At 40.0% G+C, this 24,596-nt stretch overlaps 1 protein-coding gene and 1 long non-coding RNA gene across 2 annotated transcripts; one reads left to right on the top strand and one right to left on the bottom strand.

Moving 5' to 3' along the window:
* The first annotated feature begins 9,190 nt into the window (after window positions 1-9,190).
* Window positions 9,191-22,362, top strand: PEX26 (peroxisomal biogenesis factor 26). The gene is made up of 6 exons (XM_007503857.2): window positions 9,191-9,422; window positions 9,896-10,197; window positions 13,339-13,476; window positions 14,070-14,356; window positions 19,870-20,016; window positions 20,738-22,362. The coding sequence occupies exons 2-6, from the start codon at window positions 9,968-9,970 to the stop codon at window positions 20,839-20,841; spliced, it is 906 nt and encodes a 301-aa protein (XP_007503919.1). The 5' UTR covers window positions 9,191-9,422; window positions 9,896-9,967; the 3' UTR covers window positions 20,842-22,362.
* On the bottom strand, window positions 22,332-23,726 carry LOC103102892 (uncharacterized). The gene is made up of 2 exons (XR_472733.3): window positions 23,277-23,726; window positions 22,332-22,656 (listed from the first exon to the last, which is right to left on the bottom strand). It is a non-coding gene; the product is annotated as an uncharacterized LOC103102892 (long non-coding RNA).
* Window positions 23,727-24,596: the final 870 nt, after the last annotated feature.

Raw genomic sequence — 24,596 nt, 5'->3', positions numbered from 1 at the left:
ATTCTAGTAAATACTACCAAGCTGGAAAGGCTTAGAGTATAGTCCTATGACCGATTGTATGACTGTGGCTATCCAGGTTGTCCAAAGGGTGATTAATTTTTTTGGCTAGATTGACTCTCCAAGACCATCAACTAAGTTATAGGAGGTTTGTAACAGAAACCACCATGCCAATCTTTGAAGTTTTGACATTGGACTGTAGCAACTTCAATGTATTAGGTTTTAAAATATATATATTTGATTCTATATTGGAGTTTTCGCTATATTGCAGGATTTTGAGGATGGATACCATATTGTACACAATAGAAATGTATTGCACAAGTTTGCCAACATGAGGTTATTGTGAAGATAATTTTAGGATTGTGACTTAAAGATCTAGAGTTATTTGGTCGCTGGGGAAAATCCCAAATAAAATACCCAAGTCAGTCTGGAAATTTATGGTAATTTAATTAATATAGAGGGAAGGAATTTAAGGAGAAGGAGGGAAGAGGATATAGGATTCCTCTTGCCTGACCTGTGCCAGGGGGAGTTTTAAAATCCCCACCTCTAGGTCTCTGAAGAAGATTAGAGGCTTCTAAGGGCATAAAGTTGAAAAAGTAAAGGAGGGAAATTCAGCCAGAAACTCACCACTGAACTGGACAATAGCTTATAGCCATGCTAAGATGCTGAAAGGCCAGCACGCTGCTCTCAGCTAACTCTCCACTGCCAATCAGGGAAAAGGAATGTTCTGAGAGATGAAAAATCCCAAATATATAGACCTTTCACCCTTGTGTCTCCTCCTCTAAATTTTCACATCTACCAATCACATCAAAGGCTTTCTTCAGAATTGCCCATACTTTTAGTTCTCATCTTCTTTGATTATATCTTTACTTAACACTTCTTTGTTAAGTTCACCTTTTGTTAGTTACTTGATCTTTTTGTGATTAATTTAACCTTTATAGTTACTTAACATCTTTTTGTATTAAGACCTAGAAATAGACTTAGCTTAAAGTTCTAGCTTCACTATAAGGTGAGAACTAAGTACCTTCATTGTTCAATCAGGAGATTGCAACTTTATCTTTCCCTAAAGTACATCTAAGTAGGGTGGAGTAATTTTAAAGTTCACATTATACATGGTACACTATTGGCTGATGGAATGAAAGGCAACCATCCACAGCACCGTGTTCTGTATCCTGGGTGCTGATTGTGTAAAAAATAGACTCGAATACAGGACTACAATCCCCACGAGCCTTTGCTCCACTTCCCCAGAATGCCTTGTAATCTCACCTGGGCCAAGATGGAGAAGGTACTTAAGCTGATTCAAAGGCTTTTGAGGCCCTCACTCTCTCTTGGCTCTTTTGGACTTCCGTTTTGGAGCAGGCGGTCTCTTGTGTGATGTGAGGTTATTTTGTCTAGGCCTCTGGCCTAGGCACGTGTTTCTTACTTGTATATTCTTTAATCTTTAACCTTTAATAAACCTCTAAAAAATATAATACTCCTTGCAGAGAGAAACTAATTTCTACCTGCCTCAGTCTCCCCATCTCCCCTAAATTTTAATCTTTACAATTGGCTTAGTGACTCTTCATCATTCAAGTTGAGGTATAGTACTTCACTGGTGAGTACCCATATAGAATTTTATATGTTGTTAAAATTGCATAGGTTTTAAAGTATAGAAAGTATTTAAGAGCATATGAAGTGTTTATAAGAGTGTGGGAAACACTAAGAAAAGTGTGGAAAAGGTTTATGGGAGAGTGATAAAGCCTTAAAATAGATATAAATATAATGCTGCTACTTCACAGACTTTTACCTCTTGTGGAGGTCTCTGGAACATAACACCCATGATAGGTGAGGGATCACTGTAAGTCATCTTTAACTTGGTTATTCCAATAAAGTCTTTTAGAAATTCTAACCCTGCACTGGAGGTAATTTTTTTCTCTGCTAATTACTCCAACACAGTAATTAGACCCCCTTTTCCCAAGTAAATGGGAAAATTTCTGACAATAAAGTTCCATCCTCAAGAATGGGAAACAGGAGGGAAAGAAGGGTTCTTAATTTGTCCTGTATTAAAAGAACCCCTAGGACACAAAGGATGTTATCGAATGCATCGTCCTGCTGCTTGGTAAAACTGCACCTAAATCAGTTTATCTATATTAGGAGTGTATTTTACTATCCAACCCCCTGTCTATGATCTAGTGCAATGATGGCAAACCTGTGGGAAGAGTGCCAAAGATGGCATGCAGAGAGCTCTCTGTGGGCATGTGCATGCCCCTCTCCCCCCCAATTCATTACTAGAAAGGCAGAGGGACTCAGGCAGAGCTGCTTACTTCCTCCTCTCCACTGTGTCTGATGACATTTTTTTCACATCACCCACCCCCTTGCCCAGCAGCCCAGTGGGAGCACACAAGGGGTAAGGTGAGCAGCTCATAGGCAGCAGAGTTGAAAAATAACAAATTGCTGGGGCTACTCCTGTTCCCCTCTTCACTAGCACTGAGGACATTCTTCATTTCACCCACCCCTCCTCCCAGCAGCCTAATGGGAGTGCTTTCTCTCTCTCTCCCCTATGTGGAGTAAAGGAGGGGCAGGGTGTGCTTGCCGCTTGGTGGGAGAAGGTCTGGGGGGTACTGCACACAGTCTCTAAAAGGTTCACCATCTCTGATCTAGTGATTCTCTCTAGGAAAGAAGAGTAGAGAGTTAGTTACACAGACCCCAGGCATCCCTAACACTAGGACCTAAAGACTTGTAAAGAGTCACAGTCAAAGCAATAGCCTGTCTACCCCTCCTCCTGTCTGTCAGCAGGATAGTAATCTCAGATTAGTAATACCAGGGATATCTGAGAGGAGAAGGAAGAAAACTACCCAGAGAGAATAGGAGAAATCTACCTGGAGAGGGAGGACAAAAAAACTACCCAAAGAGGCAGTGAGAAAAAAGCTTCACTCCTAGGTTGAATTGTCACTACTCTAAAAATATCTACATCTACATTGAAATTTACTATTAAATATTTGTTCCTTGTTGTGGTAAGAGCCCTAGATGAATAAATTTTAAAGTCTGAATCCAGTTTCTTTCATTTGTTTGTTTTTTTTTTTTAAAACCTTGCCCTCACTCTTAGAATTTTGAATTGGTTCCAAGGCAGAAGAGAAGTAAGGGCTACTCAATGGGGGTTAAGTGACTTGCCCAAGGTCACATAGCTAGGAAGTATCTGAGGCCATATTTGAACCTAGGACCTCTCTAGACTATAAGTAAATCACTTAATTTCTGTAGAGGCTCTGGTCCCTCACCTGTAACATAAAGACCCTTCTCATAGCACTCTGTGCCTTTGGGGGGAATGGCCTCATTTTTTTTCCCCAGTGAAATATTAGACAAGAACCTCAATTGATAGTTGTAGGAACAAGAACTATGGGAAATTTGAGGCAAAGGTTTGGAGAGGGCATTCTGGAATACTGAATTAGATTAAGGAGTTGTAAAAGAATTCCTTTGTCACACTTAAGGTCCAGTTGAGATTACACAACATAAATGTGCATTTTCATGGTTTTCCTCCAGCTTCATTCAGTAGTAAATGAATAGGACCAATAACAAATGCAGAGATAATAAGATGATAAAGGCAGGGACTGAAGAGTTGAACTACTTTATCAAGGAATCAAGATGAGAAAGGAAGACAATACTGAAAGAGTAATGAATTGGGAAAGAACCAAATATGGAGATATTGGAGGTCAGAGTGAAAATGAAGAATAGGGTTAGAGATTATAAAGCAGAGGGAAGGATAGAATGATAAAAAATTATGATCAGGAAAGCAATTTCTGAGTTCATGAACACTTGTGGGTGACAGCAAAATCAAAAGAAAAGAGGCCTACTTTCAGTTGCTGACCAGTTGCCACCAAAGGACAAGTAAGTCTAAGTGACCTAGGAGTGGCAGCCCTCACAGTCAAAACTCCAGGAGATGTAACATGGCAATTGGTTCTGTGACACATTTACCAAAGATCTAAAAAAGAAAATTCTTTTCACATTGTTCAGCATTTGAAACCGATACAGCTTTATTAATGGAAATGTCATTAAAAAACAAGTATTTTTTTTTTGGTCTTGTTTTGATGTTTTGCAACTGCACCTTAAGTACAATGTGGCTCTTCCTATTTTTCATGGCAGATGGGCAGAGCTAAGATGCAGAGGCGTGACTGGAGCTTTGTGAATCTTCTTCCACCCAATCATTGCAGAGTGACTCAAAAAGACAGAAATCAAAATTAGATGAGTAAAGGGGCTCTCCCACTGGACACAGCCTTGGAGATAGGCAGTGTTTGGGTATTTCCATGCTATAAGAGGATGAAATTACACTTATCAAAGTGCAAGCTGGTCACCCCTCCCCCACACCACCTACTGCACCAGAGTCAGAGTGAGGGCCTGGGCAATCTCAAAATTCTCAGAGGTTGGCTGAGAGTACCACAGACTTACCCAGTGCAAGGAGTTGGCTGTGAGACTTGGGACCTGAGTCTGAAGAGTCAGGAGTCTAGGAAGCAGAGGGCAGAGACAGAGATAAGGCTGGCCAAAGCAGAGACTGTGGGACTGGAAAAATAGCCTCAGGGCAAAATACTTTAAAGCATGCTATACAAAGAACTGCCTACCCTCCTCACTCAGACTTCTTTTTTTTTTTTAATATATTTTATTTGATCATTTCCAAGCATTATTCGTTAAAGACATAGATCATTTTCTTTTCCTCCCCCCCACCCCCCATAGCCGACGCGTAAGTCCACTGGGCATTAGATGTTTTCTTGATTTGAACCCATTGCTTTGTTGATAGTATTTGCATTAGAGTGTTCATTTAGAGTCTCTCCTCTGTCACGTCCCCTCAACCTCTGTATTCAGGCAGTTGCTTTTCATCGGTGTTTCCACTCCCATAGTTTATCCTTTGCTTATGAATGGTGTTTTTTTCTCCTGGATCCCTGCAAGTTGTTCAGGGACATTCCACCGCCACTAATGGAGAAGTCCATTACGTTCGATTATACCACAGCCTCACTCAGACTTCTGACTGGGAAAGGAAGACACTACCAAGGCAAAGCCCTGTGAAACAGAAGCTAAGAAAGGAATGTTCACTAACATGCAGGAACTCCAATCCACTAGTAGCAAAGGAATAAGCAGCAGCAAAAGAAGCTTTTAATCCTGGATAATTTCTATGGAGAAAAAGAGCTAAATACAGAAGCAATAGCAGATGGTGACAAACAAGTAAATACATCCAAACTTTAAAAAAAAATGGAAATTGATCACAAGTTCTTGAGGAACTCAAGAAGGAGTTGAACAACCAAGTAAGAAAGATGGAAGAAAAATGGGAAGAAAAGTGTAAAAAAACAATGGGGCTCTTGCTTCTAACTTGAATCTGGAACCTCCTAGATGTGTTGACCCCCTCTCCATTAACTTGTGAATTTCTTAAGCACAGGGACTTTCTCAGCTTCCATATTTGTATCCCCAGTGTTTGGCATATATTAGGAACTTAATAAATATTTATAAATTTATTTATTAATTTATTCAAAGATATTACCATCTCTGTGTGCTAAGGCAGGAGAAAGAAATAGGTCATGAGAAGTAAAAAAAACAACAACTGTGCAGAGTTAGGGTATTTAAGAGAATATCATGTATGTTGAAACCCAAATACTTCTATAAGCTTACATATTTTCTGTATGCAGTATAAGGAATTAAATTAAGGAATTGGACTAAATATATGAGAATTGTAAGATAATACTGTGGTCACCAATTTTAAAATTAATACAGCCCAAGTCAAAATGACTTTCAGTAGCTTTATTTACAAAGAGGTAGAACGAGTGAAAGTAGAGAAATGTGAAAGAGAGTAGAGTAAGAAGTCTAGTTTATCACTCTAAATGTTGCTCCAGCCCCTGCCTCAACCCACAAAGGTCTTGTTAACCTCTCAGCTGGAGGACTTGATGGTGAATTAAGCAAGGGTTCAACCCAAGTGGCCTCCTCCAAGAAGGGTAGGCCTCTCTGGAACTAATCTCTCCAGAAGCCAGGAAAGCAAGGTCAGCTTTTCATTTACCAGGAGAAGATCCAAAGGGAGATCTAAGAGCAGTCTTACCAGAAGCAGTCCAGAGCCAATATCCCAGTTCAAGCTCCTTCAACCCAAAAATTCAGGACTAAGACCTCTTGAACAGGAAGTTCATCATCTTTTATAGTCCTTTTTTTATGTCACTTCCTGAACCCTCCTCCAATTTACAGGGATCAATTCCAGTCTTTAAATTTGCTTAGCACTGCCCAGGGGTGGTCAGTAACTTCTGGAATTGTCACCCACTTTAGTAAATGGCTTGCAGACCTCCCTTACTTAGTGTTAAGTAGAGTTGTCAACATTTTTTTGGTTGATTAAATTTAAAAATAGACAAGGGGAGAGTCAATCCCATCTTCACAGCAGATAATTGCCATGTTTATATAACCAGCCTTAATGTCTCTCTTGAACTTCTGTCCCACATTGGCTGCAGGACTTTTCCAACAAAAGTCCTCAACAAATATATATATATAAACAGAATTTCTATCTACCACTCCTAAAAATTTCCTTAAATCTGTTGAGGGTATTAGCATCCTTTCAATCATCCCATTCTGAAACATTTTATTTTCAACTCTTCTCTCTCCCTTATCACTCTCTTCCCTCATCCAATAACTTCCAAGTCTTACTGATTCTATCTTCACAACATCTCTTCCATCTGTTACATCTTGGCTTGAACAGTCACCTCCTTTGTTTAGGCTTTCATCACCTCTCACCCGAACTAATCTCTTAAATAGGCTCCTTGCTTTTACTCTTCTACTTCCAAGCAATGTTCCACATAGTGGTGGAAATAATCTTCCTATAAGTATTTTAAGTCTAATCAAGTCACTTCCCTGCTCAAAAATCTTCAGCAATTCCTTACTTAATATTTAATTAATTAAGCTTCTAGGGTAAATACAAATAGGCATTAAAGTTCCTTCAAAACCTGGCTCCAACCTACCATTTCAACCTGCGTTCACATAATTATTCTTAACTCACTCTATATTTGAGCCTAACTAGACTGTCAGTTTAATTCTATGCAGCATCTTCCCACTCCAATCCTTTGCACTAACTGTTCCACATACTTTAAATTTACTCCTTTTTTCTCATTCCTGCTTTTCACAATTCTTTACTTTTTTTTTTTAATGGTTCAGATTACTTTCTCCTAAGAGAAGCATGTCCTAACCTTATAGAAGTTAGTTCTTCCTCCTCTTAAATTACTTTGTATTTACTTATCTGGATACATTTGTAGGCTTGTAGTAAAATGTATACTCCCTATAGGCAGGGACTATTATTATTGGTTTTGTTTATTATGTTTTCATCTTCATGCCAGCACAATGATTTCAATATTTTGGGCAATTAGTAAAATGTTAAATTAAATTTCATTTCCATTAAAACACATTCATGAGGCAGCTAAATGGTTCAGTGGAGTTGGGAAGATCTGTGTTTAAATCAGGCTTTAGATATTTCCTAGCTGTGTGATCCTGGGCAAGTTACCCAGTTTGCCTATAGCCTTTGCCCTTCTCTCTTAAGAGTTTTTACTAAAACAGAGAGTAAGGGTTGGAAAAAAAAAACCATCACATATACATGCATCTCCCATCTTTCTCTCTCTCTCTCTCTCTCTCTCTCTCTCTCTCTCTCTCTCTCTCTCTCTCTCTCTCTCTCTCTCTCTCTCTCTCTCTCAGAATTTTAATATCTCAATGAGGATTAAGGGATGACAGGTTACCACCAAGTGACTTTTCTGAAGCCTGTCTGAGTTTAATACTATAGGTGCTACAGTATCAAAAGCAAGCTCAGATTATTTTTATTTGTGGTTAGACTCCCTATTTTTATTGGTGTAGATTTCTTCAATAATGTGTATGGCAATTTCCTTTTTATACTTCATTAGATTATTGCAATTTGCCAAGAGTAACATAGCTGTCAGCCAGGATTCAAACTCCAGTCTCCTTGACTCCAGGATAAACTAGCCACCATGCTTTTCTGTCTGTCTGTCTGTCTATCTGTCTGTCTCTCTCTCTCTCCCTGAAAATCCTACCATCATTAAGGCTCAACAAGGAAACAGAATTAGAAAGAAGGAATGAGAATAGTTCTATTATATATATAAACCCTTACCTTCTGTCTTGGAGTCAATATTGTGTATTGGCTCCAAGGCAGAAGAGTGGTAAGGGCTAGGCAATGGGGGTTAAGTGACTTGCCTAGGGTCACACAGCTGGGAAGTGTCTGAGTCCAGATTTGAACCTAGGACCTCCTGTCTCTAAGCTTGGCTCTCAATCCACTGAGCTACCCAGCTGCCCCCATTTTACTTTATTTCTTAAATTGCATGTAAACAAAAATTTTAACATTCTAAAAATAAATTTTGAGTTCCATATTCCTCTCTTCTCTCCCCCATCCTTGAGAAGGCAATTTAATAGAGATTATACATGTGTAATAATGCAAAAATTTCCATAATAGTTGTATTGAAGAGAAAACAATTGTCCCCCCCCCCCCAAAAAAAAAAACCTCTAGAAAAAAGTTTTAAAAATTGCTTCCATCTAGATGCATTCAGACTCTCTGGAGTTGGATAGTATTTTATTTTGTGAGTCCTTTGGAATTGCCTTGGATCATTGTATTGCTAATATGATCATTGTAACAGCTAAGTCATTCACAGCAGATTATTTATTACTCTTATTGGGTAAAATGATCTCTTGGTTCTGCTCATTTCACTGCATCAGTTGATGTAAGTGTTTCTAGGTTTTTCTGAAATCATTCTGCTTTTTATTTCTTATAGAGCAACAGTATATTGTCACAATCATGTATCATAACTAGATGGGACATGCCCTCAATTTCCACCCCAAAAAGATGGCATAAATTTGCTGATATAAATTTGCCACCACAAAAAGAGTTATTTTAAATATTTTGTACAAACAGATTGTTTTTTGGTTTTTGTTTTTTAAATGGTACAGACCTAGTGGTGATATTGCTGGGGCAAAGGTTACATATGCACAGTTTTAATGCCGCAATTCTCTTTAGGAGACCGCGGTCTCTAGCCAGGCGGGAGGAACTGGTTTCTATACCCGGAGGGGGCAAACAGTCTGTTTCCCCAGCAGCGGTTCACATTCCCCAGAGGCTGGAATGCTGGACTTTGTAGTTGTCCCTTGCGTCCACAGCCCTTGATCGGCAGCGCTAAGAAGACTACAATTCCCAGAATCCTCCGCACCTCATAGACACCCATGTGCCCATCAGGAAGAGCGCTGGGAGTGCTGACCAAGATGTCCGCAGAGGTCTGAATTGTCTACGCTTCCTCCTGGAGCCGGTGGTGAGCTTTCCAGGATGGATTTGACCCTCATCAGTTAGGGTGATCCCAGTTTTGGCCCAGGGCCTGCTGAAGGTGGGACGCCCCAGCAGCGGTCGCATCGGCTGAGGAAACAAGATATTGGCAAGTTCAAGGTTGACTCAGGTAAACTCGGGCGGAGGTGACCTGGAGCCTGGTGACTCCCCAGAGGACTCCTCCACCCCAGCAGCAGCAGCGACAGAGGAAGCAAGACATTGCCAAGTTCAAGGTTGAATCGATAAATTCGGGCGGGGTCGGAGGTGGCCTGGAGGCTGGTGATTCTCCAGCACCCCTCCCCCTTAGCCCTTGCAGGCAGAACCCTTGGGAGCCAAGCACTTTCTGCCTCTTCCTTTGAAGATAACTTCTCAGCTTTCCCAGGAGAAAGTGGGTTCTAATCCTGATATTAGCTGCGTTACCTTGGGCAAGCCACTTCACCTCACTGGGCCTCAGTTTCCTCATCTGCAAAATGAGGGGGCCGGACTTGATCTCACAGTGCCCTTCCGCTCTTTGAATCCTAGGAGTCTCTGTGCCTTTGACCTGGGGGTGGGGCAGGGGGCGCGGGCAGGGCACAGTGTAGATGGGCTTTCTCCTATTCCCAGGCAAACCCAGGCGAGGGATTAGCGGACAGAAGGGCATCCATCCCAAAGTCGTCTGTTGATCACAAGTGAGCCATGAAAAACGAGGGGTCAATATCCGCCCTGGGACTCCGGGGTTCCATGGGGCTACTCCGAAGCAGTGAGCCGGTGGGTTTGGCCCCACCCCCTTCTCTGCCCCAGAGCTTGCTGGAAGAGGCTGCTGACTACTTAGTGGTACACCGGGACTTCAAGGCGTGCCTGGAGACATGCCAAAAGGGCTGCGAGAGCCTGGGCTCTTCCTTGCAGGCAGAGGACTGTGAGGACAGGTATGTATAGATTTGGAAGGAAGTCCTCTGAGTTCCGACGTTTAGTTGATGTAGGAGCTTCAGAAAATCCCTCATCTGTAAAAGAGAGATAATAATACTCTTACCTTCTTCATAGTTTCCTTAGAAGGAAGTACTTTAGGAATGTGAACTATTATATTTTGGGCTCCTCAAGGTGTATCCCTTTGAAATGATGGGTAAAGACCCTCCCACTTTGGTTTCAGGGGAAAAGAACAAGTTCTACAGAATCAGCCTGTGTATGGAGTGAGTTATAATCTGCATCACAAATCTCATTATATTCCCATTTCTCTAAAAACCACCTCTCATGAACTTTCCTTTTCTCAGCACCATCCTTGAAGCATCACTCTCCTGCACCGTGTATGTCCAATCAGGTACCTTCTCTAGTCTATCATCCCTCGGATCCTCCTTTAGGCCCTCATCACTTCTTTCCTCAATCGGAGCAATAGCTTTCCAGTTTTCTTCCTGTCTCTAGTTTCCCCCGGTTCATTTTTCACACAGGTGCCAGATTGATATTGCTTTAGCCCAGCTCTGATTATGTAGTGGCTTTCTGTTTCTAGGTGTACATATTATTTCATCTCCATTTAAATTTCTACTTTTAGAAATTTTACAATGTGTAATCATAACATTTAAACATGTAAATTTAGATTTAATTACATCATGTTAACAATGTTTAATATCATTGTTAGTAGAGTAGCTTATGAATATAATTTATAAATAAGCAAATATCCATACTGTGGGGTGTTCAGAATTTTCATTGATAGAGTGTGGGTTAAAAAAATTAGGGGACAGATGGGTGGCTCAGTGGTTTGAAAGCCAGGCCCAGAGATGGAAGGTCTTGGGTTCAAATCTGGCCTTAGATACTTCCTAGTTATATGACCCTGGGCAAGTCCCTTGACCCTCATTGCCTAGCCCTTACCACTCTTCTGCCTTGGAACCAATATACAGTATTGATTCCAAGATGGAAGGTCAGGGCTTAAAAGAAAAAAATTAGGGATGGCTATGTGGCTAAGTGGTTTGAGAGCCAGGCCTAGAGATGGGAAGTAGTGTTCAAATCTGGCCTCAAGTATGAATCTGGGCAAGTGACTTAATATCCATTGCCTAGCCCTTGGAATCAATACAAAGTATTGATTTTAAGATGGAAGGTAAGGGTTTAAAAAAATGAAAATAAAAATAAATAAATTAGTAAACTACTTCTTTAGATGTCCTGTAAGGCCCTTTCTAGCTCGAAACTTAAGGCTCCATGATCATAGTCTCTGTTTAGTCTGAAGAGCTTGGTTGCTTTTTATCTCTTAATATTAAAAAAAAAAGATACATTTTGTTTGGACTCATCATATAAGACCTCTACTACTCATACTTGGATCATCTACAGTGTTTATTAACCACTTACTATGTGTAAGTTATCATGTATGCTAGGCTTTGGGGATACAAAGATGAAAAGCAAAATCCTCTCTAAGAAGCGTATGCAAGAATAGTTAAAATAGCCTTAAAGAACTGATAGTACAAATGGCTCTACCTTTAAGCAGTTAACTGTTAAAAGAAGGGGTGAGGGGGCAGCTGGGTGGCTCAGTGGATTGAGAGCTAGGCCTAGAGATGGGAGGTCCTAGGTTCAAATCTGGCCTCAGACACTTCCCAGCTGTGTGACCCTGGGCAAGTCATTTGACCCCCATTGCCTAGCCCTTACCACTCTTCTGCCTTGAATCCAATGCACAATATTGACTCCAAGACAGAAGGTAAGGGTTTTAAAAAAAAAAAAGAAAGGAGGGGTGTGTTTTTTACATTTATTTTGTTGCCATTTAAAGGTTCTTAATTTGTTACAGTTGTAATTATTTGTGCTTTTCTGCTGCTTTCTCAACAGAGGGAGACTTTTTCCTTAAAATTATGATGGCTTTGTAGTCAGGGTAGCATTTAGGGAAGTGGTAAGGGACATTTGCATGTCAGATCAAAGATTACAGAAAGAAGTGCTGCCTTATGGCTACCTCTCGTGGCCAGGTACATGGCCTTTCCTTTGGAAAGGGAGGAAATTGTGGCAGGGCAGAGACTCAGTGGTTTACAAATCATTATGTACATTGTCAATTTTTTTTCTTTTTTTAAAATTATGTCTAGTCACTTGAGAAATACCTGTTCGTGCCTCCTCATATGATGCTTTTAGCCACCTACGAGCAGTGTTTATAGTTTCCTGGAAAGCTAAATTAAATAAATGTTTAGCTTTTAAGAAGAGAGACAAGGGTGGGCAGGTGATTCTCTTTGACATAGCTATTTCTTTCTCAGGAGAGAAGGAAGTAGTTTCATGAAATGATGTCTAATATATATATATATATATCAGTAATTTGTATACATATGTACACAGATAGAGGTGTGTGTATCTGTATGTATAGTTGTATATTTAATGTGTAATAATAATAAGCAATAATATACTTGTGTAATATAGGTAATCTCTATTGTTATACACACTCACACTTAACTACAATACATTCTTTCCCTGAACTCCCTTCCGGACTAGAGAGTAGACCTTTCTGCCTTCCACAGTCACTCTGCAGGCAATTCTTTTAAGGTGGTTTGGTGGATGAACTAAAAAATTGGAGTCAGTAGAGACTTGAGTTTAAATCCTTTCTCTGACACTTATGGGCTAGGCAAGTCACTTAATCTCTATTGCCTCAGTTTCCACCTCTATAAAATGAGAAAAAGAATATGAGGTACCTCACAGAGTTGTTGTGAGGATCAAATGAGTTAACATGTATAAAGTGCTTTAAAGTGAATAAATGCTAGCTTCCATTATTATCATTCTTTTCCCCTAAAGCCTGCTATTCATTTTAACCTAATTATTACTTCTGCAAAATTGGTGTGGGGAAGCATATTGTGATTTGCTCTAGTATTTCTCAGTCTTTCAAGAGTGTTGTTCAATAATGTTCAGCTCCTGAGAGGAGCATTTCGTAAGTATTGAGGGTGGATAATCCAAGTGTGAAATGCGTATAAACATAGCTGGTGACAGTGATTGCAATAGCTAATGACTTCTTAGCTTGGAGGGAGGACCTAGGATGGGAGGGGGAGGGCAAGGGAGAGATGGAGTGGTAGCCTCTGCTTTCCTCTGCTTTTAAACTCTGGTCACATGTATGTTGACTGCAGCAAAGACCTGAAGTGCTTCCTGTGTGTGGTGGGGATCCAGGCACTGGCAGAGATGGATCGATGGCGAGAAGTTCTCTCTTGGCTTCTGCAGTATTATCAGGTCCCAGAACATCTGCCCCCCAAAATTCTGGAACTGTGGTAAGTTACCATTGGCAATTCATTGGTTTATACTAGAAACAAAGAGGTCCTGATGTCCTCAGTGAGATTCATTCACTGACTACATCCTCCCATTAAAAAAAAAAAAAACTCTTACCTTCCATCTTGGAATCAATACTGTGCATTGGCTCCAAGGCAGAAGAATGGTAAGGGCTAGGCAATAGGGGTCAAGTGACTTGCCCAGGGTCACACAGCTGGGAAGTGTCTGAGGCCAGATTTGAACCTAGGACCTCCCGTCTCTAGGCCTGGCTCTCAATCAACTGAGCTACCCAGCTGCCCCCCTCCCATATTTTTGATCCCTAAATCTCTGGACATTGAAACACTACAGATAGAGGGATGGGGGTGTGTGTGAGAGGAGTTATAGAATGGGGAAAGACAGAAAACATGGGAAAAAGAAAGAGGTAAGAGGAAAGTAAGGAGGTCAACTTTCCTTAGAGTTGATCCTTGCCATTTCCCAGAAATTCCTAAGATTTTCAGTCCTAGCGTTTCATAGGGAAGGAGGTTGGGAGCTAAGAGAAGGGGAGAAGCAATGAATAATGGTTGACATAGTTCTTTGTTGGGGTTGGGGATTGTAGCATTCTTTTATACAGCAAAGTACAGGAACCCCAAGCGATCCTGGAGGTGGCCAGCAATTGGTTGAGAGACCCAGCTAATCGAGACCTGCCAGAATATGGGGCCATATTTGAACTCCATCTTTTTCGGGTGCTGTTGCCCCTGCACTGTTGGACAGATGCAGAGGACATGGCTGGGTTCTGTCCAGAGGAGGAGCAGCGGCTGGCTGCTTCTCGGGCCATCTACACAGCAAGGAAGCAGCAGCAAGAGGGAACCAAGGAACCAAACCCACAAAAGGAGATCCAGGGAGGTAGGACATTACTGCATCCTTCTCGGTCCTCTAGAGATGGAGTCTTTCGTTTCCCCTAGTCTTATGCAACACCGATATCCATGAGAGCTTGAGATGCCTCTCACAATATTTAGTCAAGGCAAAAAAACTTGGTGGTTAGAATACTGGGCTATGGGAAGGCTTGAGTTTAAAATCTGCCTCAGACATATTATCTGTGTGACCTGGGCAAGTCACTTAATTTCGGCCTTAGATTCCTCATCTGTAAAATGAAGACAATAACGGCATCTACCTCATAAGGTTGTTGCAGACCTTAAAGCTTTATATAAATGCTAATATTGTGGTTATTATCATGGCCAACCTATGGGAAAAGGGTTAGATTTGCTTTGCTTGGCTCTAGAGGGCAGAATTAAGAGCAACAAGTAAAAAGTTGCAAAAAGGCAGAATTGGATTAAATAGAAGGAAAAACTTCCTTAAAATTAGATCTGTCCAAAAGCAGCATTGGCTGTCTTGGGAGAACCACAAGGTCTTTCTCCTGGAGAAAGGGCCTCTCATTAAGAGTCATGGCTTTAAGGAGAATGATTTTTTAAAAAAAAGATATACTGAAACATATTTCCAAGTGAGTGCCATACTTCCAGATGGCTTATGTTTATGTTTAAGGTCTATGTACATTGACTTTTTTCTTTTTCTAAATTATTTTTTCTTTTGTTAAATATTTCCCCATAATATATAAAACATTTAAAAATGATCATTTCTTAAAATTTTGAGTTCCAATTTTTTCCCTCCCTCCCAAGAAGACAAGCAATTTGATTTCAAGTATATATGTGTGAGGTTATGAAAAATATTTCCATATTAACCATGTTGCAAAAGAAAACACAAACAAAATGAAACAATAAATCCATGAATATTTTCTCATTTGATTCTATAACAGCCCTGAGGATCAAGAGGAATTAGACTTTTTCTTTTTGGTCTCACAAAGAAGATCTATGATTAGAAGTTATAGTTGAGTAGATTTTTAGTCATCTTTTTTTCTTTTCATTATAAGTATTTAATTTTTTTCTAATTACGTGTAACAACAATTTTAACATTCTTTTGAAATTTTTTATTCCAAATTCTCCTCCTCTTCCTTTGTTGAGAAGGCAAGAGATTTAACATGTTCTACATGTGCAGTCATGCAAAACATATTTCCCTATCAGGTATGTTGTAAAAGAAAACACAGACAAAAAAAATCCAAGAAAAATTGTTTTAAAAAGTATGATTTGATCTGCATTCAGACTCCTTAGGTGCCGTCCTTCATCATAAGTTCTTCAGAATTGTGTTAGATCATTGCATTGCTGAAAATAGCTGTTATTCATTGTTGATCAAGCTTTTGGTTCTTCTTTTTTTTAAACCCTTACCTTCTGTCTTAGAATCAATACTAAATATTGATTCCAAGGCAAAAGAGTGGTAAGGACTAGTCAATTGGGGTTAGGGTCACACAGCTAGGAAGTATCTGAGACCAAATTTGAACCCAGGGCCTCCCATCTCCAGGCCTGGCTTTCTATTCACTGAACCACCTAGCTGTCCCAAGGTTTTGGTTCTTTTTAAGCAAAAACTTCTTAACAGTTAGAACCCCACCAAAGTGAAATGAGTCACCTTGAAAAAGTAGTGGAGTTTATTTTTAAAGCAGAGACTACATTACCACCTTTTGATTGTATTGTAGAAAGGTTTTTTTATTCAGATTTGAGTTGAAGTAGGTGACTTCTTAGGGCCCTTCCAACCCTGAGATTTTGTGATTCTGTGAGTTAACTGTTTCTGAAAGATCCAAAAGATGGAATTTGAGAGAAGCTTCTCAACTGAGTCTCCTGGGGTCACCACAGATTTAAAGTCTGATCCTCAGCTTTCTTCTAGTGGTGGATTTACCAAACAGGACAAAACATAAAAGAATACATTGCTTTGGATAAGCAAAAGAATCAGAGAATAGGAGAGAGCATTTTTAAAGGGTTGTTTATTAAAAACAGTTTGGCTTGAAGTTTACTCTGTTGTTTGGTCTAGATAATTGGGTCCATAGGTTGAACCCGGTGATGGGCCATCTGTTTATTGCACAAAGGCTTGCCTAGCTAAATTAAGAGGAGCTTGTTATTAGGTGGGGTTACAGATTCATAGTGTACTGAGAAGGAGGTCTTTGCAGGGGAGGGAGGTTCTCAGGGAGATGTTCCAGGCTGTACATGGAGAAAGGAGGAAGTTCAGAAGCCACTAGCAGCATGTGACTCAGACCCCAAGGTCAGACCAGGGTTGTACTTCTAGCATCTCGCCCAACCTATAGAGCAGCGGTTCTCAACCTCTCGATTTGTAGCAATGAGAATACATAATGCATATCAGGCATTTACATTCCGAATCATAACTGTAGCAAAATTATAGTTTTGAAATAGCCACCAAAATAATTTTTTGGTTTGGGGTCACTGCAACATGAGGAACTGTATTGTGGGGTCACGGCATTAGAAAGGTTGAGAACCAGTGCTCTAGAGGAATAACCAAGGTAGGAATCCCAGATCAAACAGAATGTACAGTTCTGTCACTCTGAACCAACCGAGCTTTCCAGCTGACTAATTCAACAGCAGTCTATTGATTCTCAGACTCAAATCCAGGTCAGGAATTGGCAGAGCTCAGACCAGGGGATCATCAGTCAGATTCTGCCATGGATCAGACCACTTGGGAGCATATGAAAGCTTACAGGTCCTCAGCTTATCCCTGAAATCCTAGAATAACACAACTTTCAAGCATCTAAAAAAGTTGCAACAGGATCAGCCTAAACCTTCCCTCCAGAAGTTTGGCAAGGCTCAGCCTTTACATCAAGTCAGAAAGTAGTCTAGAAGAATGGGCAAACAAAAAAGAATCCTACCAAAACAAGTATAATGTTTGCAGGGTTGCTCAAGACATAAAGATAGAAGAGAGTGACTCCAAAAAAATCTACAAACAGAGCCCTAAGAAAACACAACTTGGGCCAGATTCAACTGGAATTTCTAGAAGAGATGAAAGAAGAGTTCAAAAACATTTTTATTAAAAGAATAAGAGAACTGAAGGGAAAAAATTGTTAAAGAAATGAGATCTGTGAAAGAAACAGTTGGAAAGGGAATGGTAACAGCCTGGTACAAGAGGTACAAACCTTGCCTCAGCAACAAATGCCCATAAAACTTGAATAGACCAAACTGAAGCCAGTAAGACAATAAAAACATTAAAACAAAATCAAAAGACTGACAAAATAGAAGAAAATATAAAGTATCTCACAGCAAAAACAACAGATCTGAAAAGTAGATCAAGGAGAAAAAAATTTAAGAATCATTGGACTGTCTAATTGCCGTGACCAAAGAAAAAGATCCTCGAATGTTTCAAGAAATCTTAAAAGCAAACTGCTCAGATCTCTTAGAACCAGAGAGTCAAGTGGAAAAGAATTCACCAGTCATCTGAAAGAAAATCCAAAGTGAAAACTCCCAGAAACAGCATAGCCAAAACCCAGATCTTCTAGATCAAATTTTAAAAATACTACAAACATCCAGAAAGAAGGGATTCAAGAAGTCACAGTCAGACTCACATAGTATATACATACTATAAAGATGCAGAGAACTTAGAATATATTTTAAGAGACAAAGGATATGGGCTTACAGCCAAGAATAACTTACCTAGCAAAACTGGGTATGATACTATAGAGGACTTTTAAGGAAATGGGACTTCTAAGTATTCCTGATGAAAAGACCAGAGCTGCAGAGAATTTTTTTTTTTAATCCTCACCTTCCATCTTAGAATCAATACTATGTATTGGTTCTAAGGCAGAATAGCAGTAAGAGCTCGGCAAATGGGGTTAAGTGACTTTCACAGGGTCACAGAGCTAGGAAGTGTTTGGGGTCAGATTTGCACCCAGGACCTCCTGTCTCTGGGCCTGCCTCTCAATCCATTGAGCTAGCTGCCCCTGAAATTTTGAAGTTCAAACACAAGAAAGAAGAGAAACATAAAAAAGTAATCATGAACAATGATTAAGGACTAAACAAGAATAAACTATTCATATTCAAATGTGGGGAGATGATATAGTGTCTTCTCTGAATTCTATCAATGTCATGGTGTTCATAGCAGAAGACAAGGCCTGGGAGTGGTGCTTTATTGTGTTGATGATCTTAAGAAAATAATGGAAAGAGACGGGAAAAGGAATACAACAGGGTAGAAGAAAAAGGAAGGGGGGAAATTATCTCATATATTCAAGGCACACAAATACATAGCTGTACAGAAAAAGAGGAGAGAGTGGCTGATTCATGAACCTCACTCATCTGAACTGGTCAAAAGAAGAAAGAAAATGTATGCATGCATAAACACATTTGGTTCAGAAATATATTTCATTCAACAGGATGATAGGAGAGGGAGGGGAAATGAGGAAGGGTGGATGAAGGAAGGGATTAATTATTTCTAAGAAAAACAAATTCTAAGGATATAAAAAACTATTTATAGCTCTTTCTGAGGTGACAAAGAATTGAAAATCTAAGGTGGTATCCATTCACTGGAAAATGGATGCATGTGATAAAATACTATTGTACTGAAATCAGAGTAATGACCTACCAGGATTCCAGAGAACTATTGATAAAATATCTTATTGATCTCCTAATAGATAGGTGGAAGACTCAGAGTACTGAATGAGACAAGTAGCTTTAGGACTGTGAAGATTTGTTTTGACAGGCTCTACATATTTGTAATAGGTTTCATTTTTCTTGTGCTCTCAATGGGGAGATAATTGGGTAGGATAGGTGAGTGGAAAGCCAGATTTTGACTATTCATTTTAAAAGAAAATTGGGGAACTCTTTGCAATACCATGACCCATCCCATTTTCAAAGGACTTTTAATGAAACATGCGTCCTAATTTCTGACAGAGAAGTAATGGATTCAGAGTACAGAATGAGACATTTTTTTAGACATAAGCATGAAAATTTGTTTTGCCTAACTATACATGTTTGTAGTGGGTTTTATTTTTCTTGATTTCTGTTTGAAGGGTGAGGGAGGGAAGAGAAAGAAGGCTTGTCTTTGAAAAATTTAATGAAAGAATCAATGCTGTATATTGATTCCAAGGCAGTAGAGTGGTAAGAGCTGGACAGTGGGGGTTAAGTGACTTGCCCAGGTACTTTCAGATTTGAACCCAGGACCTCCTGTCTCTAGGCCTCAATCTCCATTCACCGAGTCACCTAGCTGCCTCCTTATTTTAACCTTTTTAAATTTTTTTAAAAATTTATTTTTATTTATTTTAACCTTATTTTCCTTCTAAACTAGGGGTGTTACAGAAATGTGAACATCTATTCATTATAATGTCATTGTTTAAAGTGTGGGGATCTGGTGTTTTATTTCTGTTTTTTTTTTACCATACTTTTGCAATTGTCATCACAGATAGTTTAAGAGTTTAACAAGAAAGTCAGTCTCATGGCCTTGCAGTTGTACCTGGGAATTAAGCTGAGGACATCAGGTCAGTGCAGTTGCTTAATCTGGTTTTCTCTCACATAAAACTCCCTGCCCTCCTGTCCTAGGCACCTTCTACCGGAAACTTCTGGCTCTATGGAAGTTACTACGCTGGTTGTTAGAATCTGTGGTGGACCATCTCCTTTCTCTGCCCTTCAAGAAGACCTTCCTGATTGCTTTGATCCTCTGCCTCTTGGTGGTGAGATTTGATCCAGGTGAGGGATGAAATGATTGTTTTCCTTCTTCCTCATTGGACACTTGCCTGGGCTCTGTAGGAAAAGTTGAACACTGACCAGACTAATAGAAATTTGCAGTAGTATCACCATGTCCCTTTTAATTTAATTGTCATCACTCTATATATGTTGTTTTTCCATTGCCTATGCTTTTAAAATATTTTACTTTAAAGCCACTACTTTTTTTTCCAAAAATTCTTATTTGATTTTTGTTTCCTCTTTTGCCTTCACCTCTCTCCATTTTTAGTAGTTCCTGTCTCCATTTTACCCTCTTCATTATAATTTCCCCTTTGCTTTAAGAGAAATTCCCTACTCCTTAGGAAAGGCTAAGGATAGTTTTCCTTCATTCCTACAAAATCTTTGCTTTCTTCCATTATTTTATCTCTTGTAAAGGTTCGGAAACTCGCTACTGCCCTTAGATTCTCTAGTCCCAGCGGTCCTGGTTCCTAAACAGAGAAAGTATGGAAAGCTCTGTACTGCCTCTCCTTGAGATTTGATTAAAGCTTTGACATCTCCTCCAAAGTTTCCCAGGCCTTCGGCTAAGGGATAATTTTGACTAACCATGGTTACTTTGCCCACAGAAGGCACATCCTAATGTAGATTATGGTGGAGACGAGAAATAAGCAGGTGCCATTTTAAAAGGAGCCAAGATGTGGAGATAAAGATGAAGAGCCATTCACAAATCTCTCTCTGTGTCCTACAGCTTGTCCTTCTTCACTGCCTTTCTACTACAAGTTGGCTCACATCTTCTATCGTGTTCGAGGGACCATCTTTGCTCCGTGCTACCTGTCGTCTTACGATTCGTGATGGAGTGAACTTTGCAACCCATCTCAGCTGTTCCACTCTTGGCAGTGACACTAGCAGCAGATGTCTTATTGAGTTCTGCAGTCTTGGCAGTTGGTGTCTGGGGCCTCTGTTATTTTAGGGCTAATGATAATCCGGTAAAGCTGGGTCTGATCACATGGACTACAGCCTGCTCAGCCAGAAACCCAGCTGAGGGAGCGGACGGGCAGAAATGGACTGTGGTGCTGCTCGTACTTCTGTCCTTTATAGATTCCACTTTCTCTGGTCTCAGTGCCATGATTCTAGGTGATAAAGAAGTGGTTGGTGCCAATAAAGGCTTATTGTCCGTTTCCTTTAGAAGAAGAGCTCACCACTGAGAGTCTCTCTCAAAGGGATTGTTTTAGAATGATTACCAGGTGCTATGGAACATTCCTGTCTATCCAGAGGCAGGCTCTTGGAGAGGTAGGCTTGGTGAAGAGACTGAGTTATATGGTTTAAAGGTCAGTGTATCTGACCTAACTGAAAACTAATTGAACCTAAAAAAAAAAAAAGACTGGCTCTTTATCCCATGATAGTATTGCAAAGTCCCTCTGAGATTCATTCTATTAATTAGCTTGAATGAGACTTGAAGGGGGAAAACACTTTTGTTCCTCAAGAGATGAAAAAAAAAATATGAATCTCTAAGTAGATTTTAGAGTTCTTAGCAAATTAGGGGCAGGTGAGTGGCACAATGGATGGAGTTTTAGGCCTGGAGGAAGACCCAAGTTCAAATATGGTCTCGGACACTAGCGATGTGATTCTGGGCAAGTCACTTAACCTCTACTTGCCTCAGTTTCCTTATCTGTAAAATGGGAATAAAAATAGCATCTCCCCTCCTCTTTGGATTGTTGAGAGGATCAAATGAGATGATATTTGTAAGGCGCTTAGCCTGGCACATAGTAAACACTATATAAATGTTAGCTATTATTAAGCTAGCAATTATTCCAGGTCAGATCTCAACCTGGCTGGACAGATCAAGAATCATGGGCTAGAAACTGAGCTTGTGCCAGAGTGATCAACTCCAGGCACTCCCCTGAAAAGAGATTACTTCTGTGTCTCATCCTTTGTCAAAATAACACTGTGTGATGCTTTTTGCCCTTGTGATTAACTTTTCAGATTATTGGGTAATTGTCTTAAGTCCTGTTTCCTGACACATAGCATCGTTTTCCTGCCCATTGTTTCTGTCCTTTGATTGAGGACTGTTCGTGTGATTCTCCATTTATCCTTACCTGCTGGGAGAGATTGGTGGTTGTGTTTCTGGGACAGCAGCTGGTTCATCCTTTTGCATGTCCTCTCATTCCTGATCACCTCCTCCCACCCCCTTGCTTTAAAATCTCCCTTTTATTTGGATAATGCATGGATTTTTTTTTTCCACTTGTGGCCTTGAGAAGTAGGGCAGCAGCAGGCTGATGGCTAAAAATGGAATTAGGTAATTATGTGAGATGGAGAAAGAGACCTCAAGCTTGAAAGAGCTGTACAATAAAATTTTTTTATTTGTGGAAAGCACTATGGATCACCTTTGAGTATACTGAATGTTGAATTGAATCAAGCTGAAATGCTTCTGTATTGTCCATTATTTGCCTTTTGCTTATTTGCTTTTATATGTTTTCAGTGTAAATTTTTGTGATGAAACATCAGTTAAGTAGCATGTTCTGAAATCCAAGAAAATTCATGTTTCTTCCATGCAGCTGCAGACCAGGCGTCTGGCAGAGACCAGCCCTAGTAGTTCAGAACTTCAGAAGAACCACAGTTTCATCATCATGGACACGTCTTCCTTTGGTTATCACACCACCTCCTTGCCTTTGGAGGAGATAAAAAAATCTGTCACTAAATGGCCGTCCTTCCGGTGGTGAGCCTCTCCAATTCAGCTAGGCTGATTGTGGGGTGACAGATTCACAATTTGTCACCAAGACCCTCAAAGACACCTATCTCCATGAGACTGACCAGAGTATGGGCTCCCACAGCATCACTTTCTAGTACCCAGAGTCACTTAATGCCATGAAAAATGGGAGGAGGACTTCGGAGGAGGTGACACATAGGAGCCAGCTGTAAATGCTTCATTTTCAGGAGCTGCAAAGTAACAGTAACTTTTCATCCTTTCCCCAGAGAAGAACATAGTGCACAAGGACGGCTGAGGGAATTCAGAATGACCATCGGAACAGTGCGACTGTAGTATGGGAATTGTCATCACCATGGCCACAGATGAGGGCACCAGATTCCGTCCTCTTCTGAGGCTGCTTGTGGATGGATTCTAAAAGCTGAGCTAGCCCAGGCTTTATATGCTAGATGTGGAGTTAAGAAGACTCGAGTTTGAATCCTACCTCTGACTCTAGCTGGGCAAACCAAAAGGCAAACCATTTAGTCTCTTTGGTCCTCTGTTTCCTCACCTATAAAATAAGAATAATACCTGTAGTACTTACCTCCCAGGGTGGTCAGGAGGCTCACAAGAGCTAAACCAAAAACAGCTCTGCTAGTAATTATAACTATCTCTTGTGCTATGGTGCTGACTGTTGATACGACTGACAGAGTTAGCCTGAGACCTTTGTGTGTCAGCAGGAGAGCCTGGCTTTTGTCCTCGTGTTCCCTGTGTTATGTGTACATCCCTGGAGAAGCACACTACCATACTGCAAGCTGCCAGAGGTGTTAAGGCACAGTGGTTGCCAAAGGGTTGGTCACCAATGATTTGTGTCATGGGCTGCTGACAACATCACTCTGGAAACTATTGTTTTAAAAATGCAAGTAGGCTGTAATCGGGGCATAGGGCACTGGGGCAAAAGAATATGTTAGACTTGGGAATCTGGGTCCAAGCTTCTGGTGAGACTTACAGAAATCAGAGTTGGAGAGAGAGAGATGCACTTTGAGTTGGGAGAGGGATCCCAGGACCTTTTGAATTCATCATGGAAGTCCTAGACATAAGAGTTTGTGCACACACACACGTTATATATATATATATATAACGTGTGTGTGTGTATATGCATATACATATATAAATTTTAAAATATATAATTTATTTCTACCTCCCTTAGTTGCACTCAGGATAATTTTCTACATTCTTTCCTTGGGAAAGGTCAGTGAGTAATAACTACATGTAGTCTGAATTTAGGGTAAGACTAAAGGACTCAGGATGAAAATATGATCCACCTCTAGATGGAGAACTGATGCAGACAGAAGCAGATTTTTTTCTCTTATTTTTTTTTAACAATATGGAAATTTGTTTTGCATGATTGCACATTTGTAATAGATTTTGTTTTTCTTGCCTTCTCAGTGGATGGGGAGAAGGTAGGGAGCAAGAGGCTTTGGAACTAAAAAAAAAGAATAAAAAAAGTTCTTAAAATATGTAATGGCTTTCTGGGAAGGGAAGGGGAATGATTATCAGAGGGAATTCATATAGAAGGAAATTTTATATAAAATCAATAAAAATCTATTTAAAAATAGGGATTATGAAGTGATACTTTGGATTGTGTAGTGGGATGACTTTTCTTTTGGGACTTTTGGTTTTGAAGATTCCAACTAAAACTCCTACCTCCTAATAGCATTTGAGGGAGGTGTGAGCCAGATCCCACTCCTTTGTGAATCGAACCTTAGCATAGATCAAAGATTCTTAATTTTGTGTGTGTATGTGTATTATAGACCCCTTGGGCAGTCTAGTGAAGCTTATGTCTTAGAATAATGTTTTTAAGAGTATAAAAAAAGCAGGATTACAAAGGAAGTGAATTATATTGAAATATAGACATCAAAAT

The sequence above is a fragment of the Monodelphis domestica genome, chromosome 5 (genome assembly GCF_027887165.1).
Source record: "Monodelphis domestica isolate mMonDom1 chromosome 5, mMonDom1.pri, whole genome shotgun sequence".
NCBI lineage: Eukaryota > Metazoa > Chordata > Mammalia > Didelphimorphia > Didelphidae > Monodelphis > Monodelphis domestica.
Note: the sequence above shows the minus strand (reverse complement) of the source record. Positions and strands in the feature narration are given on the sequence as shown.